Raw genomic sequence first — 21,456 nt, forward strand, 5'->3', positions numbered from 1 at the left:
TCTTTTTGTCTTGCCAGTTCAGAGTTAGCAGTACAATAGCAGTAAAAGTTTCCTCTTCAAACCTATTCACAAATCGGCTGAGAGCAACTTTTACCAAGGAATGGGAGAACTCTTAAGCTAAGAGAAAGAGCAGGGTTGAGCTCATTGCTAAGCTATGCCTACAGTGATTGGCAGATTGAGGATGGGTCTTTGTCAGTCATTCAATCATAGAAATATTGGAAAACAAGCGATCAGGTTGCCATATTCAAACAAATATTTTAAAATAAAAATGTTGCCCTATTCAAACAAAGGGACTCGGATTCATGTCATTGCTTACATTGCATGATTGCTCACAGAACCTGTGCAATGGGTTTAAATGGAACACCTTAAGCCATTGATCACTTGGAACCCGTTTTGCAGGTGATTTATTATTTACAGATTTTCTATATTTATCTTTTTATGCATCATTCTATAGACCTATGTGTGGAAGCATGCTTCCACCACAGAATTAACAAAAAAAAAAAGACAATTGCAACATTATCTCATAATTCTGAATTTTTCTCGCTATTCAGACTTTTTTTTTTCTCCAAATTGCATGATATAAACTGACAATGTCTAAGTTTATGTCCCACAATTCTATTTTCTTGCAATTCTGACTTTTTTCTTACAATTCTGACTTATTTTCTCAGACTTGCATATAAACTCACAAGGGCAAGTTATAAAGTCAGAATTGCAAGATATAAATGTATTCTCACATTTGCGAAAAAAAAAAAAAAAAAATCCAACAAATTCCAATTCTGAGGGAGAAAAAAAGACTACTTTCTTACAGTTGCAACTTTGTATCTCACAATTCTGACTTTATAATTCAAAACTACATGTTATAAATTCAAACTTGTGCGATACAAACGTGCAATTCTGAGGGAAAAAAAAGTCAGAAATGCAAAATAAAATGTTGCAATTTCCTTTTGAATTTGTTTTATTCATTGGTGGAAACCAGCTTTTATTTCTATGCTTGGAAAAAGTACATAAATAAATAAATAATACACAATAAATTTTGGGATACAGAGCTGCCTAAAGGGTATATATGAATAGGCTCGCTCCCTAAATAAGTATTGAATGAGTGAAGATCAGCAGAAACACTCCTCGCCCACTTAAGGAGGTGGAATGGAAGTGGAGAAGTGCTTAGGGAAGTTCTGATTGTGCAAGCAGATAGCAACTACAGGCCATGCCCATCATAGCTATGTTTTGAAGGGAAGCACACACCTATAATTTCAAACTATTCATAGCAATGAAGAATCAAAAATCAGTGAGGAGAAAGAAAATCTAAATGTCACTTACCCACTTAGCACAACAATGAAGTCCATTACATTCCAGCCGTTTCTGAGATAGGAACCCTTATGAAAAACAAAACCGAGCGCCACCAGCTTGATACCAGCCTCAAAACAGAAGATCCCAATGAAATAAGGCTCGGTCTTCTCCTAATGGACCCAATGAGAAAGAAACAGATCAAATGATTAAACAAAACAATCAATAGAAAATATAAAAAAGTGAAAAAGTGAAGTGACATACGGCTAAGTATGGTGACCCATACTCGGAATTCATGCTCTGCATTTAACCCATCCAACGTGCACACACACAGCAGTGCACACACACATACATACACACACACAGTGAACACACACCCGGAGCAGTGGGCAGCATTTATGCTGCGGCGCCCGGGGAGCAGTTGGGGGTTCGGTGCCTTGCTCAAGGGCACCTCAGTCGTGGTATTGAGGGTGGAGAGAGCGCTGGACATTCACTCCCCCCACCTACAATCCCTGCCGGCCCGAGACTCGAACCCACAACCTTTGGATTACGAGTCCGACTCTCTAACCATTAGGCCACGACTTCCCCAATTTGATAAATAGACACATTCTAGTGTTGATTTCACAATGATATCAGACTTCAATGTGAATGACATTAAGGTTTATAGACATGACATTAGGTTTATATTCTTCACTGTTATAAAGAAACAAGAGCATGGTCTTCTTTTCAGTAAAAGATAAAAAAAGTGCATATTTTATAACAAATTGCATATATAATTCTTCATCCTTTAAAGCAGATATATTTCTTTGTATAAACTAAAAACACATGAATCCTTATTCATCAAACCAAACCAACTTTCTTCCACGTTTCTTGTCATAAAAACGATCTACTTCTAAGACAATGGCACCATAATCCAAGTGTGAAGAAAATCATTTTACGTTAAGCATTTCCTCCCCCACAGAAAACTGTAAAGAAAATGCTTAACGTCACAAAATAAAGTGATCGCAAAACTCACTATACACCTTTTTGATGTTGCAAACTATATACAAACTCGCAGATGTGGGCAATATATATTCAAGCAATATGCAAAATTACATTTTAAGCATTTTCCTCTCTTAGAAAATTATTATAAAGAAAATGCATTCAGATAGTGAAACTAAAACTCAGTGTACTCCTTGTTGATGCAGCACACTGCATTCATGTTTTGGCCACATCTGCTTACCTGTATATACTACATATGTTTGAATAAACTGTATACTTTATATCACTGTCTTTGTACTTTAAGCCACATGAAGTGTTTCTGGCCACATCAGCTTGCCTGTATATAGTTTGTAGCATTAGTAAGATGTATACTGAAATTGGTCTTTTATTATCCCTGTCTTAATGCATTAACGTGGGAATGGATTGCAAATAATTTGTGAGTTTGGTTTATAAACTGAGGGGGTGAATTGCAAAACCGTGGCTATGGATTTGCAGGTTTCTTTTTTTTTGTTTTTCTCTTACAAGAGATTTCCCAGTGCTGTCGTTTGCCACTATCATCTGAGAAACAGTATGCATTTTATTTTGTATTCTCTGGATGCTGGGAATCCATTAATTTAGTTCAGTTATGTTGTATGCTTGTAATGCTTACCAGCCTTTTGGACATAGGCGTCTTGTCCTCACCAGGAAGATGCTGTTCCAGGGATAAAACGATGCAGTTGGCTATGATGCTGGCCAGGATCATATACTCAAATGGAGTAATGGCAACAGGGGTCAAGGCAAATATTACATCAGTGAAAAAAATTAAAAATTAAAAATGCATCGATGCATCTTCATCTCTGACGTGACAAAATGAGAATTACTGAATTTAAAAAAAGTTTACATCTAAACATTGAAGACTCCCCTCTTCAAGCCTGACGCACTGTAGTGTACACTTCACTTAACACATACAAAAATATTGTACACCTGCCTGCATTAATGCTGCAAATACACTGTTTACATAAACTCGCAGATGTGGTTTGACTAAATGCATACTAGGACTTGCATGCTTGCAGTAGTTGACAAGTGATCCAGTTGACCAGTCAAGATTAGCTTATGTACATGAGTCAGTGCTGCATTAATGGAGAGTGTGTGAGTGGATGAAGTGTGCATATCTTCACTGACAGACTCACTTTAGCTGTATTGTCTTGCTTTAGCTCCTGTCAGGACTGATTAACCTTGTAGCAGTTTACACAAATTTTGGCTCATGTGTGAACACTCTGAATGAACTGACAATGTCCGTAGACCCAGCAGTGCAGTTCACTTGTAAAAGCTTTGTGACCCAACGTGTCATTCACTGTCAACCAACCTAAGTTATTAATTACTAGTTGGTGCCACCCCAAATAGCACATTCAAGTAAGCCAGCATGAATGGCACTGAATGTACAGCAGCGTTTTGTTACTGAATGATTCCACGTTATGAATATTGAATAAATGACTCAATGACTCCCTCATTAAGACAGTGACTTGCAATGCAACTTTTAGTTTCATATTAGAGTATCATTTCATTAAAAAATAAATAAAATAATGATTTAAAATAATTTTAATGCTATAGCAACATTACAGCCTTAAACATTTGATGTTGATTCAACATTTTTTTTGTAATGTATTCAGTGCTTTTCTCAACTAACACAGTAATATGATCTTTAATGTTTTACTAAAGCCATTGGACAGGACTAGTATTCTAAACAACATTTAAGAAACCACTCTCATCATGTAGCGATTTGAATGGGACTCACATCTCTGTGGTGTGTTTATAGACGTGGGTGTTACAGAAGGACAGTGGTGGCGTCCATCACGAATGACAAATTATTTAATTTATTGGGTCCTACTTTATATGTGGTGTTTTTAACTATTGTGTACTTATGGCCAAAAATATTTAAGGTACAATGTATCTGTTGTGTTCATGTTGAATTGCAAAACACTTTTGCTGTTATTGAGGGGTGACAGAGGTAAGTTTAGAGACAGGTTTAGTATGATTAGGTTTAAGGGGTTGACAGGGTAAGTATAGATGTAACTACATAAATTAATTAGGGATGTAATCACAGAAAGGTGTTTTTAAATGTAAGTACAATGTAAAACATGTATAAGTGCATTGTATCAAATAATTTATTAAAATGTAAGTACACAGTAATTAAAGACACTTGTATATGAAGTGTGTCCATTTATTGTTTTCATTTTAAGTGATAATAAAATAATCTACACATTTATAGAAGTGATTTATAATAGTAATGAGTATCTTACCTGATGCCGATATTAAAATAGACAGTCGTTTTAGTTTCCATGACTTGGTTTTCCCTGTTTATTTAATATTTTCATTTTGATGTGTGCTGGCACTTTACAAAGTCATGTAAGAAAAACAAAACACGGACTACATCCCTATTTATAAGGTAATTGTTACACATACATTTGTATGAGTCCACAGTTATGAAAACTCATGTGTTGAGATGACGATCACAGTGGAGGTCGCATTGTCAGTCACATGTTTAAAATGTATTTTCTGTCAATAAAGAAATAAATTCTGCCACAGATTTTGAGGGGGACAACATTCTGGATTCGGATGGTGATAAAATCACCAACCAGCCCGTGGGCATGCATGTAAGAATATCCAATGATTTACATGAGCATCACTTTAACTGCTGATCAGATTTTGTCATTTTAACAAAAGTCTTAAAATGTTGCACTTACAGTAAGCAGTCTGCACTGGCTGTGTTATAGACATGAATGATACCTTAACTCATGCAGCTTGTAGAGAAAAGCAGTGCTGTTACTTTTCTACGTAACCAGAGGGCCACCGTTCTTGTCAGATAAGAAGATGGTTGCAAGCGAGGTAAAATACTTGGAAACTCTAATACAGCGACACAAAAATGGCATTATAAAATAATAAGCATAGTAATGTCAGTTCAGTCAGGGATGCACTAACCTAGAATTTTCAGCTTTTTTATTTTTGGCATCTCTCTAGCAGCGAGGATTGCTATGGCAACCTGCTTTCTACACTTAACCTCCTCCAGGGAGGGTTGACTGTGAGTTTGCTCACCTGAGAAACATCCAAACATTATCTCAAGTGCTGCTTGTAATGTGCTTTCAGGCTGAAGTATGAAAAATAAGTGCATTCCTCATAATGACCTGAAATCTGCTCATTGGATCGGTAGATGAATTGAATTAATTAAAGTTGAAACATGTCAGGAAACAAGAAATGTATTCAGTTTGTTGAGTGACATTGGCCAACAACTCAACAAGTGTTTAAAAGAATAAGTAACGGAAGACAGACACAGAGAGGATGGGCTTATACATGTACAAGCAATGGGAACTAAATTAGTTTGACAACTATTAGTTTAAAATAGTAGTCATCTAGTCTTATAAATGTTAGAATTTCCTCATATCCATATGTCTGTTTCTTATTGGGGTAACTGCCTGTTATTTGAGAGTTGTAGCCTATTTATTCACTTTGAACCTAAAACTGGTATAAAAAAACATGTAGGCTATATAACAAGCTGTAATACGCATACACTATATAACAGCATGTATTTGAGTGTAATACTAGTACAGTGTCTTGGGTTCTGTCCTACCATTGCATAATAGACGTTTTTTCAGTCTGTGTTCAAAATATAAATGAAATCTTTAGCTGTGTAATTGTCCAAAACAGTTTGCTAGGGAAAGACATTTGCGGTTTATTTTCCCCAAACACAATCTCAGAGGCTTTGTTACAATTATTATAAAATTTTCAATATAGCCTAGAGCAAAAAATGTTATCGTTCAGAACTTGTTCTTTTTAGAAGACTAAACTGAGTTGTCATTATGTTTTGTCTCAGATGTTTCTCCAAAAGTCCTAAAAAATAGATCAATGAGATAATTGTTGCATACTGTACAGTAAGAGTGCAGAGCCGTAAAAATGAATGCAGGTAGCTTTAACAGTTTTGTTGGTTCATATAATTATTAAACTGCACTTAGGTTCACTCTGTCACTCTGCTGAAGAATGCACAACGATCAACTATCAACCCAGCAAACTCTCTCCTCTTTTTGGTCAAGAACAGAGACGCATAGATGCATATGTACCATAATGAATATTTACTACTCTACCACTCCAAAAATGTACCTATACGTACAATTCAGTGCAGTTTCCATCGAAATTCCATTCAAATTAAGACTACTACCAGTAAATCACCAACAACTTTAATTCCTGTTCACAAAAATTATGGTTACAGGTTCAAATGATCCATTAATAGACTTATTTTTGCATGATGCTTCACAAGATACTATGCTACGACCTCAAAATACTTCCAGTGTGTGATTTATAAATGAACACATTTTCATATCTGTATCACATAACCATCTGTATCACATAACCATCCATTTGTATGCTTTTTCTGATGTTGTATACTTGCTCGATAGCATACCTGGTACAGCATTGCACTTATGATATGAAGCACTCAGGTACGAGTTCCATGAAACACAAGCCCTGATAAAATGGCATGGTAGATTCAGCAAATGCATTTTCATCTCAAAATTGCTTTTGTTAATACTGTCATTTAGGTTTAGTGTAGGTGCATTATTTTTAGATGCAATAGAGCACTAACCTTTTAGCGTCACTCACTGGACATTTCATTTCCAAACTGCTGCAATACAGACAATGAACATTGCCAGATTTATGTCCATCTGAACATTTCATTTTGAAAGTGTCGCAAAACATCCAAAAACCAATGTAATATCATTAGCAGAATATGCTATTGGTAGATTTTAAGGAGACTTCTCTCAAAAACATTTGTCTAAATGAGCCAGTCTAATTACAGGCACAGTCATGGTGAATGGTGTTCACAATTTTCCCTCAGTTTGGCCCAAGAATGTCAGCTTTCTCACTTCCATCTGCTGTCACGTTCACAGCCATGAGTCCACACTCATGCATACCATGGACCCTGAATCAGCACCCATATCTGCTACAGATGAGGTCATGTCCATCTCAAACCAAACTTGTGTACTATCAGCACCCAAGCTGTTCACATCTACAAACCAGTAACTCAAACTCCCTGCCTCAAACCAGAAGATTTGCTTTTCTGCAGCCTCTCCAGTTTTATGTTGTTAGCCATGTTTATTCAGATGCGTTTTGGTCAATTGGATTATAACCAGACCAGGGAGACACATTCCCATTTACACCTGGTGTTTTAATCGGTCTCTTTTGTGCACTTTTGACCACTTTTCTGATTTCTTTGAGGGCAGGGTCTATGGACGGATGTTTGAATGGACTTTTTCCCTGATCTTTCGAACTAATATTGCAAAATAAGCTTACGCAGTTTGCATATGTACACTAAAGGAGACAGCAGAAAATGATAGAATCAGGACTGGTAAGAGAACATTAACAGTTACCATTACCAGTTGGGGGTGTTCTGCTCCCCGGGCGCCGCAGCATAAATGGCTGCCCACTGCTCCGGGTGTGTGTTCACGGTGTGTGTGTGTTCACTGCTGTGTGTGTGCACTTTGGATGGGTTAAATGCAGAGCACAATTTCCAAGTATGTGCTACCATACTTGGCCACATGTCACTGTCAGATTGTACTTTTTAAATTTTTGGCCATCAAACCAAACTTTAAATCCCACCTGCTCTAACACATTCAACAACATGACCATTTCCACTACGAAAGCAATACTGTCAAATTTTCGTTTTCGACTACCACTGGACATGGTTAAAAGTGGACAAGCTCAAAACATTTCAGACCCATTTCCACCTGTATTTAGCTTTTTCGACTTGAGACTGGATTGACTAAAACGCACCTATAAAAGCGCTCCTAATATGTTTTTCAGCTTTAATTAGTGTGTAATGTTGCTGTTTGGGCATAAAAAGGTCTGCTCAAAGTTCACTCTAAAAGGAGATATTCAATAAATACAACAAAAGGCTTTTTTGGACTACAGCACGCTTCTTCCAGATTTTGTAACATCAAAGAGTATTTCATTAAATAATAAAAGGTATTCAGTAAAAAGGAGGCTGCTTTATAGCATGTTGTCGCTATGTCGCGGTTATGATGAGGGTGTGACATTTCTGCAACACGTTCTAAGCGGTTCGCCAATCACAACGCACTGGGCCAGCTAACCAATCAGAGCACATTTCATGTTTCAGAAGTAGGGGTTTCATCGAAACAGTGTTGCTTGTCCCTGCACAATCACTTGAAAAAAGCTCCACAATGTCTAAAAGTGCAGAGAAAACTAAGCACTTGGGCGAGAGATACGAGAGCTCGACTGTTTCGGCGAGTGTCGTCAGGTCTCCTCTTGCTTACAGAGTTTTAGAGGCCTCCGCTCGTCGGAGCACGAGGCAAGAGAGCTTATGTCTGTGGTGGATCAGAAGAATCAGAATCAGAAAGAGCTTTATTGCCAAGTATGTTTGCACACACAAGGAATTTGTCTTGATGAGGATGCTTTCAATAGCCTAGAGTCCTCTGCTTTCCCCTCTCTTGGGGACTAAGACTCACTTCTCAGAAGTTGGCCTTCGAGACGCAGGCCCTGCCCACTTAGCCACTCGTGGCCCCTTTTTTCTCTCGCCCTAGCTGTGCTCCATCCACACTGGGAAGGGATTTGGAAGTCCGGCGGCATGGGCATCTCGTTCCCATAGCATCTCGTTCGACGCAGCTAGAGTTCCTGAAGGGGAACGTCTCAGGTTACGCATGTAACCATGGTTCCCCGAAGGGAACGAGACACTGCGGCTCGGGACCATACTTCCGGTATCCCTGCGAGCGGTTGCTTCATTTCTGAAGCTGACGCCGGTTCCACTGCACGTGCTTTTATGCTTCCTGGCTGATTACGTCACCTGCCCGTGACGTCTCGCCCATCCATTGGACAGATTACACATGTAATTCAGAGCGTGGTCACACTGGAAGCGTTCCCAAAGCGTTTCGATGCAGCGTCTCCTTCCCTTTGGGGAACCATGGTTACATGCGTAACCTGAGACGTTTTGTTTTATGCCAAAAATCATTAGGATATTAAGTAAAGATCATGTTCCATAAAGATATTTTGTAAATTTCCTACCATAAATATATAAAAACTAAATTTTTGATTAGTAATATGCTTTGAACTTCATTTGGACTTCATTCCAGATTTTCAAATAGTTGTATCTCAGCCAAATATTGTCCTATCATAACAAACCATATTTCGAATGCCGTTGCCTAGTATGCATCTGGCGAATCTCTGCTCTCTACCCAACAAACGGACAAACTCTTTCTGTTCTCCCGGACAACAAGGATTTTTCAAACTCTGCTCCTCTGTGTTTCACGGAAACCTGGATAAATGGCGACATTCCGGACAGCGTACTACATCTGCCTAATTTCCAGCTGATCAGAGCAGATCGCGACGCGGAATCAACGGGGAAATCGCGCGGTGGCGGGACGTACTTTTACATCAATGAGAGGTGGTGTACAGATGTAACTGTGTTAAAGAAGATGTGCTGTTCTGACCTAGAAACGCTCTTCATTAACTGCAAGCCGTTCTATTCGCTGCAGGAGTTCTGCTCGTTCATTCTCGTGAGTGTCTACATTCCACCACAAGCGCACGTGAGCTCAGCTTTACAGAAACTCGCTGATCTGATCACAGAGAGTGAGCAACAACACCCGGACTCTGTTTTAATCATTCTTGGGGACTTTAATAAAGAAAATCTCTCCCGCAAACTGCCAAAATACAGACAGCACATCACATGTCCCACCAGAGACAGTAATATATTGGATCACTGTTACACAACAATAAAGGATGCATATCACTCTGTTCCGCGAGCAGCTTTAGGACTCTCTGATCACTGTTTAGTTCATCTTATTCTGACCTACAGGCAGAAACTTAAATCTGCAAAACCTGTATTAAGAACTGTTAAAAGATGGACTAATGAAACAGAGTGGGATCTACAAGCCTGTTTCTCTCTCACTGATTGGAGTGTTTTTGAAAATGCTGCCAACGATCTGGACGAGCTCACAGAGACTGTAACATCTTATATCAGTTTCTGTGAGGATATGTGCATTCCTACCAGGACTCATTTAACCTACAACAATGACAAACCATGGTTCACTGCAAAACTCAGACAGCTCCGTCAGGCCAAAGAAGATGCTTACAGAAAGGGGGATAAAGTATTGTATAAACAGGGCAAATACACACTGGAAAAGGAGATCAGAGTGGCAAAGAGGAATTATTCTGACAAGCTAAGGAACAAATACTCTTTCAGTGGTCCTGCTTCAGTGTGGAAAGGTATGAATGCTATCACCAGTTACAAGTTGCCATCCCCCAACGCTCTGGAGAATCAACAACTGGCAGACGATTTGAATGACTTTTACTTACTTTACTGTGGTGTGTCATCAGCCTGCCTAAAAACTTGTGCTGATCAGCTGGCCCCCATCTTCACACAGATCTTCAACAGATCACTGGAGCTGTGTGAAGTCCCCTCATGCTGCAAACGCTCCACCATCATCCCCGTCCCAAAGAAACACAAAATTACTGGACTTAATGTCTACAGACCTGTGGCTCTAACTTCTGCGGCCATGAAATCATTTGAAAGACTGGTTTTGGCTCATCTGAAGGACATCACTGGACCCTTTGCACGACCAGAAACAGAAACAGTTTCTTCCCTCAGGCAATCCATCTCATGAACACTTAACAATAAAACGCGGAACACACAACTCTATTATTTATTCACCACACTTGCTTACTTTTTTATTTATCTATTTTTTTTTTCATTTCAAATTTGCACATATCAGACCTGTACACCATATTTGTCTATATTATATACTGTGTTTTTGCTGTTTTGTGCATTGCCTATTTTAATATTTGTATTATTCTTTATTATCTGTGTCTTGTCCTGTTGCTGTCTCTCTGTTGCACTGTGGAGCTTCTGTCACTATAACAAATTCCTCGTATGTGTAAACATACTTGGCCAATAAAGCTCATTCTGATTCTGATTCTGAGAAGAGATAACATGCTCCTTACATTATCGTGTACCTCTGTGTGGAAAATCATCAAGATACAATGCAGAGATTCTTTCATTCTTTCTTCTGCTGATTGTCAGTGGTTAGTCAAAATCCAAGGGGATCTCTTCATTCAAACACTAGCCATTCAAATGTGCAATACATTTTCAGAGAGTTAATTTTGTTCTGACTGCTATCTATAAGATCAGAGATTTCAACCTGCATTTTGGACTCAATGTATGTTTTAACTTTATTTGGTAACCTTCTTTATTACTGTATCTGTACAATTTAACAAAATGTAATTATTTAAGATCAGTGTTTTTACGTCCCTGTTTGTTTTTATTCATATTTTATGTTTTGTGAATTTTAGTGCATCTGTTGCATAAATCATTATCTGTCTGGTGTCTATAAGCAACGCATACAATATATTTTCACAAATTGCTTGCATTAATTAACTAAAATAAAACAAATCTTTAAATTATACCTATAGCTTTAATAATTATACATGTTTACAGCCCATGTTTTCATTTAAAAATATGTTTTGTGCAAAGATAACTATGTGTAAATGTACAATAAAATATGTTGTGGAAATGTTGATAGAACAAACTGGTGTATGTGCAAAACTGAGAAACAGATATTTATGAAGATCAATTGCAGCCTCACAAGGCAAATGTATTTCAGTTCAAAAAAGTTGATGTAATACAAATACTTTTGATGTTTGTATATTTACATAATTGCTACGGAAAAAAGACATTGTGTATGTGTATAAATGTGTGTACATTTATAAAAGGTAATATTCTGGTTTCTCCGGCTCTCTGCACTGGCGTTAAGCAAAACCGGAAGTGTCTATGCCCACACTCGCTAGACTGCAAATCCAACATGGCCGGTAAATGCAACTAGCCAACAGGACCCCTTTCCACTGAGTTCTGTTCTCCAGGATGCATGAAGAGTTCCCTGAGGTTGTTTATGTCCCTGGGTTACATGTCACGACTCTTGTCTCAGGTCAAAGTGAGGGCAACCCTGCAGTCTGCGATAGACTGTGTTCATGTCACTGGTGCTATAGCTCCTGCCTCCAATGCCTGCCACATCCACCCATTCTCATGTCCACCCTTGCTTCTTTATCAGCCACACCAAGCCTTGCTCCCAACTGCATCTCTCCTGCCTATGCACTCTTGGCAGTTTGTTTCGAACAATGGCTTGTCACAGGCACCACCGCTTCTGCATGTCAAATCATGTCACTGTAATTGATACCCCAACCCATTTGCTTGTGTTTGCAATCATGGAGTCAGTTTCTACAGCCAGTGTAGATCACTATCCAGCACCAAAACAGCATCACAATCCAAGTCCACCACAGTCCTGAATCAGAAATCAGAAACATTCCAGGTCCACTTTAGCATCATGCCCAATTGCAACAATCCCAGATCACAGCTGTCATCAACCACCAGCCTTAAACCATCATTAAGATTGAGTTTTTTTTTAAAGTTTAGGTGGTTATGCAATGTTTTAGCCAAAAGAAATCCACTCCTACACTTTCAAAATGGTACTAACATGTACCATTAAAGTACTAATACTTGTAATATTTGTTATGCCTTTATTTTAAAGTTCTGTTCTTTGGTATTGAACTGTATTCAGGTGTGTCTTGTCATTGGTTAACTAGCCTCAACTAGGTCTTGTGGATTAATCTAGTCTTGTTACTGGACATGAATTCATCCTGTCCATGACAAAGAACTACATGCACACATATAGGGTCTGCCTTTCTTTGTGCATTTTTACACAAAGAAATGCACGTTTTCCACATTTTCACGTCAAGGTCAGATGTACAGATAATTCAGATTATTTGATATTGAAAGAACAAGAAATGTTTGCATTTGTATTGTCTTTTAAATGCACGGCAAATATGACAGAGGAGACACAGAGGATTATATTGTCATTTTTTAGAATAAAAAAGCTGCTTCAAATTAATCTCATTGTTTTCATTTCATTTTTAATAGATTAACCTTGATCTGGTCACTTAATTGGTGTCGTGGCAAGCAAAACAATTCATAAATGAATAAAAACAGTTTAATGTAGTAACTGTGTGTTTGTAGAGGTTTCCCAACTGATTTTAGCGTTTCTTACAATATTTAGATTTGTAAAGCTCTCACAAGCGGTTTGGACTATGAACTATGATTTATTAAACTGTTGTCTACCACAAAGTTTTACTTTTTTTTAATGGTAGAAACGCAAAACATTTTGCTAAGAGCTGAATGCCATAAGAGTCTAGAAAGTCTAGATAATCCTAAACAAATTGAGAGTGTCTTTTAATACAGAAATAGTTGCCAAAAGATGATTTTTGCAACTTATTTCTTTCTGTCTTTTACTAAATGTGTCCGAAATGTTTCCACAAAACGGCTGACAGCAAAAAGGCAGGTCACTTCAATCAAAAGACAAAATAGTTACGACAACACAACCATCAAACAAGTAAAAAAATTGGTGATAATTGCATGCAATTTGTAATTGTATTATTCGTACAAGGCTTATGAAAGGATATGGCCACTCTATAATCCTCTTTGCATATTTTCTTATGATATTATTCTCAGCGAAGATAAAGAGAGACCTGTTGACGGTGAGACAGTTGTGTTTGGCTGGGATGGGGTTGTAGAGAGCCATGGTCCGAGCCCGTTTTATTATCTCCCCGGCGGACTCGCTCTCCTCCTTCCCCTCAGCGCTCACCTCCTTAGTCATGTCTTCAGACTGAGCCATGTCTCAAGATCAGGAATAATCAATCCCAGCTTTCATAGACGATCCCAGCTTTACTCCATTCTTATAACAGCAAACCAGCTTGAAGAAAATCTCACGAGGTCTGCTCAGTCCTGCCTGTTGCGCTCCGTAAAGAAACTTTTTGTGATTTAAAAAAAAATGAAGAAATTTTAAACACAGTCCTGTTTATCAGAAGGCTGCCTGTCTTTTTTGAAGCCTTGCATCCTTTTCTTGGAAGTGTTCTGCCATGTTTCTCTTGACAAAGATCCTTTTAAAATGTCCAAAAATGACACTTCTAAATCTTAGGCTATTAAATGTGAAATTCAGGCAAAACCCAGCCCATGTTTCTCTGCGCGCAGATGAGCGGTGTAATGGAGTGCGGTTTGTAATACCTGTTACACTGGGACTGTGCTCTATAACAGTGAATGTGGTCTTTTACCATCACATATTGCCTCATCTCTCGCACTCACCCGCCCCCATTTCTCTCTCTCGCACTCGCTCTTGCTCTTTCTCTCTCTCTCTCTGCCCCAATGCTCCCCCTCCCACACACACACACACACACACACACACACACTCATACACACGCTATGGGAAATCAGGACATAGGAAAACTGGTTACCATGGAAATGTATTTTACATTTTATAATGTGATTGTGCGAGTGGCTTATCATGTAGTTTGTCAGATGATGAACTGAAACAGATTTGTAGCACAGTTAAGGCGCCTGTACTCAGTTAGTGCAAACCTCAACAATGAATATATTTGTCTCTCTCATTTGTTCATCAGTGAGTTAATAAAATAATTCACCAGCGAGTTAGTCTAAAACTAAATTATTGAATGGATAAAATAAGAAACACCTTGTAATTTGAATTGTATCTTCATAAACGGTACAGTCCCTTAAAGTTGAAATGTTGCTCTCACACCAGCATCTAATAAATGCCTAATTTGATTCATAGTATGCATAAATAAATATGGAGAATGTACATTTATTTTTGCTCATCTTACCCTGGAACAGCTGTAAGTGTCACAGTAGCTTGGCAATGCCTTCATTGTGATCACATGGTTGAACCAGGCTACAGAAATGTAGGTTAAATTCAGGCATTTGGCAATATTAGTATTTGCACAGCTTGTACTTTTCCAGTGTCTTACATACTCAAACTGTGACAGCCGTCCTGGAAAGTCTAAGCTTGAATTTGTCTAAATGCCTCTCTCCCATTTTAGCACTGAATATTCTGACTACATTTCTATTCAGTGCTGGGTATGATTACATGTAATCTGGATTGTATTTGTAATTAGATTATATTACATTTTAAAATGCTCATAATCAGATTACAGTTACTTTTTTTATGGATTGCATGATTGCAAATTATTCACACAATGGCAGTAAATTATTAATTATTTACTGATTCTCCCTAATTCCTATTTTTTTCTTCTTCTTTCTAAAAAATATGATAATTTTTAGCTTTATATACAGACAGAATATAGACAGAACACGTGAATGTCATGTAAAGTAATTTCCGATCCATGCTTTAATAATTAGACAAATAATTATTAAATGTACACTGCTGATATATAACTGAAACAAATATTAAAACCTAGAAGACTTTGACCATGTCATTGCTGTTTTCGTGTTTATTAATGTTTGTTCATGTAATGCCGGGATTCCCTAAGTTTTTCGTCAGTCTCCTTTGACCTAAAATATTTACTTAAAGTTTATTAAAATTTAATATTTCAACAAAATTTGCATGCTTATGGTTCTCTGATATTGGTTAATTTTCACATGCATGTAAACAAATAACGTGTTTCATATGTGATTTAATTTATTCATTTTAGTTTTTACATTTTTATGCTTTTATTAATTATTCGATTTTCATCAAACTCCTTTTTTATTCACCCTAGTTTAGAAAAAGTGATATAATGTCTAATTGAATTCCATGATGTTGATAACAAAGAACAGAATATATTTGATTTATCTCTCTTTAATAACAATAATCCCATTTAAATTAGGTCAAAAGTAATACAAAAGTAGTCAGAGCACATTACCTAAAATGAGCAATCTAGATTACATTTCTGATTACAATTTGTATAAACACATGTAATCAGTAACAGACTACAATTTGTAAGTAATCTACCCAGCACTGTTTGTATTTTTATTGCATTAGTGACGGCCTGCAGACTAAGTTTTAATTTCGGTACTACTGAACTATATTTAAACCATGAACAAAATACCTGCTACTTATTGATATGTCTGTTTAATCACCAGCATGCATTACTTTTGGTGTTTTTCTCCTGCAAGTCTCTTATTGTGGTATAGCCTACCACAATTGTCTTCTCAATACAACATGAACTGCAACGAGCTGCTTTCTTGACCAACTTCACAAAAATATACCTTTGGCTGCATGAAACTGCTTTATATCTGCAGCATTTACACTTACATGCAGATTTCTCAGTGTTTCAAACAGTAAAACAACCATAATCAGACTGTGCACTTTAATAACAGGTCTAAAGCTAAGGGTTTTAGTTTTAGTTTAGGTGAGAAATGGTGAAAGAGCTGGAAGTGAGTCCAACTGACTCCTGGTGGGTTGAAGAGCTCTTCCTCACATTGCTCTCGATCATATTCAGTTTGCTCAAACATCATGTGGGCCTATGGTTTATAAGAGTAAGTTTCCTCTGAGTCATCACCGAAGACTTTCAAAAGATTTTAAAGACTGACCTTGCTTTGGCAAGGAGTCCCTGAACATGTATCTCCTACACCACGTTTTCCAGAAGCTGTGTCACGCGTAGGCTATCCAATTATTTTCCATCGTTCCTATAGACACGAACAGAAGAGAAAAGCTAAACTGTGATGAAAAGGGCCCATAGTATAGCTATGCTCACAAATACAGATTCAATTCACAATTAAATGTTTGCCCGACACATTTTGGAGAGCGTTGCAACACAAGGTGTGTTGGACATTTTTACCATACGTGTGCCTGGAGCACAAAAGCAGTCTTAAGTCGCTGGGGTATATTTGTAGCAATAGTGAAAAATACACTGTAAGGGTCAAAATGATTGATTTTTTATTTTATGCCAAAAATCATTAGGATATTAAGTAAAGATCATGTTTCATGAAGTTATTTTGTAAATTTCCTACGATAAATATATAAAAACTTAATTTTTGAATAGTAATATGCATTGCTAAGAACTTCATTTGGACAACTTTAAAGGAGATTTTCTATTTAGTTTTTTTTTGCACCCTCAGATTCCAGATTTTCATCAATATTGTCCTATCCTAACAAACCATACATCAATGGAAAGCTTATTTAATCAGCTTTCAGATGATGTATAAATCTAAATTTGGAAAAATTGACATTTATGACTGGTTTTGTGGTTCAGGGTCACGTTTATCATCCTTTTGTGAAGCTGTATGTTATTGTAAACAATATAAGTGATTTACAGGTTATGAGTGATCAGGTTAATGCATTATCTTGACTGAACTGGTCTCATCTGAATCAGCAGATTCTCAAAATGAGACTGTATTGTGACGCAAGTGTGAAAGTGACTAACATGCACACGCGCACACACACACTTGATATAATGTTTTAGATGAATACCACTGAGCAAGAAAATTACTGAATGCCCAAAATGTTAAGACACTAATGTAGTCACAACACTGACTTAAAGCCTACTAATTCATATAATAATATTCATAATTTGCATACATTTCAGGTTAACTTACAAAAATGTATTGATAATTATTCTGTTGCCATAGAAACACGGTTCAGGATCATATATTAGCTTGATGATGCATTCATATAGCGCTTTTATTGTGTATTGCTGTACACCCAAAGCGCTTTACAATCATGTGGGGGTCTCTCCTCAACCACCACCAGTGTGCAGCATCCACTTGGATGATGCGACGGCAGCCACAGTACAACGGCGCCAGTGCGCGCACCACACACCAGCTACAGGTGGAGAGGAGAGAGAGATAGAGCCAATCAAGTGGATGGGGATTACTAGGAGGCCATGATAGAGGCCAGTGGAGGGAATTTGGCCAGGACACCGGGGTTACACCCCTACTCTTTACGAGAAGTGCCATGGGATTTTTAATGACCACAGAGAGTCAGGACCTCGGTTTAGCATCTCATCCGAAAGACGGTGCTTTTTTCAGTATAGTGTCCCCGTCACTATGTGGGCGTTAGGACCCACACAGACCACAGGGTGAGCACCCCCTGCTGGCCTCACTAACATCACTTCCAACAGCAACCTAGTTTTCCCAGGAGGTCTCCCATCCAGGTACTGACCAGCTCAACCCTGCTTAGCTTCAGTGGGCTGCAGGGTGATATGGCCGTGTAGTTAGTTCATAAGACATCTTCTTTGATGTGCAACACGTAGGCTTTCTCTGTATGTGCTTACAGTACATCACCGCTTACAATTTGTTCACATTCTGTTCACTTTTATTTTCCTTTGCTTATCGCAGGGGGACATACAGTAACAGAGGGAACACAGGAAAAAATTATATAGAAAAGAATGCATATTAAAATCATCATAATGAATAATTAAACATCATAAATAATAATATCAAATAAGAGATATCAGCTGCAGCACTTTAAAAAAATCATAGAAAGCACAGGCTCACAGTGTTAACATTTAGTATTTAAGCGACAATAGTTTGGAAATACTGATTTATCCACAGTCAAAAGACACATTTGCTTCACAAATCGCACCAGTATTCACAATTTACCTCTCATCTTTGCCATTTCTTTTTTATAAATATTTTGGATTAAGTAACAGAACTGTTGCAGTAAAAGTATTCTGCATCTTCCTCCTTTTATATTTTTAATGACCTGATGGCCTTTGACCCCAATAACATCTTATCACAAGTACCACATTTTCAAATTTTTAACTGAAAACTATTGATTTTATTGTGCAATTTCATCACAGGGGAACATAACACACCAAATATTAATATTAACATGTTACTGCAGTGCACATTGACAAACTATTCAGGAGAGTGTTGCGGTGGGTTTTGTTGCTATTTTTGGAGATAATCATCAGGCTTTAGCCCCATTGTATTCTGAGTTAAGCTCTCTTTTACAGCATCTCTAGCATGCTGTCATTTACCACACACAATTATTTTGACTCATCCCTCAGTTCATAAAAACATCTATTAGCACTATTTTAATAAGAGAAAATCTTCATCCTCAGGAATTATATCATTAAACCTGTTACTCCACAAAGTCACACATCAGCTTTACAGATTAAATAATAAACATGTGTACTTGTTTCTTCTTTTTAATACTCCAGTAGACTTGCTTTAGTTTGGTCTTTCAGAGGTTTCCTCACTGATAGTTAGCAGCGGACGGCTGTATGAGAGCGACAGGTACAGTACACACCGATGACCCACTGATCCAGTTTCACATGCATGTGCTGGGCTATTAATAGAGACATTCAAGCTGTAACGTGTACATCAAAAGAAATACTAATACTAATGTCTAGTATAATTTCAAAACAAAGCTGGACAAATAGTGTGTTGCTAAACAACAGTACAATCCACTGAACACACTGTACATCAGTCCCTAAATATATATAAATTCTGTTTCATTTTTTTCATTTGTGTCAAAACACACACACACATACATATATATATATATGTGACATACAAAATTAAATGTCAAACATAAATTGTCTTAAAGGGATAGTTAGGAACCAAAAAATAAAATAAAATTCTGTCAAACAGTTGACTGTAACCACTGACTTCTATATCTGACCCTGCAGCACAAAAGCAGTCATGAGTAACACAGGTATATCTGTAGCAATAGACAACAATACATTGCATGGGTCAAAATTATACATTTCTTTTTATGCCAAAAATCATTAGGATATTAAGTAAAGATCATGTTCCATGAAGATATTTTGTAAATTTACTACCATAAATATATCAAAACTTCATTTTTGATTAGTAATATGCATTGCTAAGAACTTCATTTGAACAACTTTAAAGGAGATTTTCTCAATATTTAGATTTTTTTGCTCCCTCAGATTCCAGATTTTCAAATAGTTGTATCTCAGACAAATATTGTCCGATCCTAACAAACCATACATCAATGGAAAGATGATTTGTACATTATGACTGGTTTTGTGGTCCAGGGTCACATAATATTTGTTTCCCTGCTTTGGAAGTCAATGATTACCAGCAATTGTTTGGTTACCATCATTCTTCAAAATTTGATCAAAACTGATGTTTTGTAATTTTCCATGTAATCTTTATTCTGTCTTCCATAAAACTAGCTGAAAACTAAACTAATTAGAGAGAAAAACATGTGATTTTCAGCAGTTCCCACTACTACCGATGGACCGAAGATACTTTTTCATTGCATGCATGAGAAAAAAAATGATAAGGACAAACGATCCAAAAACTCTGATCCAAAAAGACAGATGGGACAAACATAAATCAAAACACAGTCTGGTATCAGACCTAGGCATTCTCAGAACAAACTGTATTTAAGACAGATTCTTACTTAACTAACAGATTTAACCAAGTATGACCAGTATTGTTTACCATGGGAACTGATTATTAACTAATAACTGAATGAACTGAAGCAATGAGGACATCTGTTGGTAGCAGAGAAAACTGACTTGTGCTTAATATTAATTGATTTTGGTTTTATTACTATGAGCAAACAACATGTGGACTGGCCTATGATTTGCATGTTCAGCAATTTACTCTGTTAGCAGTAAAATAATGAATTTCAGTGAATCTGACAGAGCTTTGTGTTGCAGTGTGTTTTAAAGCTCATCCTGAAATATAGGGCAGAAGATCTGTCTGCACCTTCATTAACATGACTTTGATTTGCATAAATATTTGAACGGAAATAGTAACCAAATAACACCTGAAAAATAAGTTTTTTTTACATTAGATTCTTTTATGAGCAACAACTGAGTAAAAAGTTTTAAAACGCATAAGAAAAGAAAACATTCATTTGTTCATTCATGCATGTATTGTTCTTTCTTTCTCTCTCTCTCTTCCTTCCTGTGATGGGATTAAAGCTATGTATTTTTGTTCTGTAGGCTGAGTGGAGGTATGCAAATACATAGGTTGACAGGCAGATAGGGCATCCAATCATTGCACACGGACAGAATGTATTTTTGTAAAGTCCTAACTTTGTTATACAATAAGACTACTTTGAGTGTTTGCTGTTTGCAGTGGTTACTATTTTTTTTCCATAGTGTTATTATTGTTGTGATGTGAACTGTGTTAAACATCAACCATGCAATCACATTTGACCATAAAATAAATGGAATTGAAAAAAAGTCATTTTATTCAGATGTGCTTGCTTGCATACTTGTTAAGCAGGTTTTCTTTTACAGGTAAAATAAATAATAATAATAAAATGTATTAAATGCCCATAAGAATCAGAAGAAATTACTAAATGAAGGCATGGCCACTGGACAAGAAATGCTCATTGGGGCAGCAGAGTCACAGAAGAAAAGACTTGGGGAGATGAATTATGTTTT

General features: G+C 37.1%; 1 protein-coding gene across 1 annotated transcript in view; it reads right to left on the minus strand.

Annotated features, from left to right (window-relative positions):
* Window positions 1-13,964, minus strand: part of LOC306881071 (voltage-dependent R-type calcium channel subunit alpha-1E-like) — a gene marked incomplete at both ends in the record, with an annotated part of 89,938 nt that extends 75,974 nt beyond the window's left edge. Inside the window, 3 exons of the mRNA XM_079434971.1 lie at window positions 1,318-1,457; window positions 2,915-3,010; window positions 13,734-13,964. Of these exons, the coding sequence (XP_079291097.1) occupies window positions 1,318-1,457; window positions 2,915-3,010; window positions 13,734-13,964 (467 nt within the window). The remainder of the gene's footprint in view (window positions 1-1,317; window positions 1,458-2,914; window positions 3,011-13,733) is intronic.
* Window positions 13,965-21,456: the final 7,492 nt, after the last annotated feature.

The sequence above is a fragment of the Barbus barbus genome (assembly GCF_936440315.1).
Source record: "Barbus barbus genome assembly, chromosome: 15".
In the NCBI taxonomy this organism is placed as follows: Eukaryota; Metazoa; Chordata; class Actinopteri; order Cypriniformes; family Cyprinidae; genus Barbus; species Barbus barbus.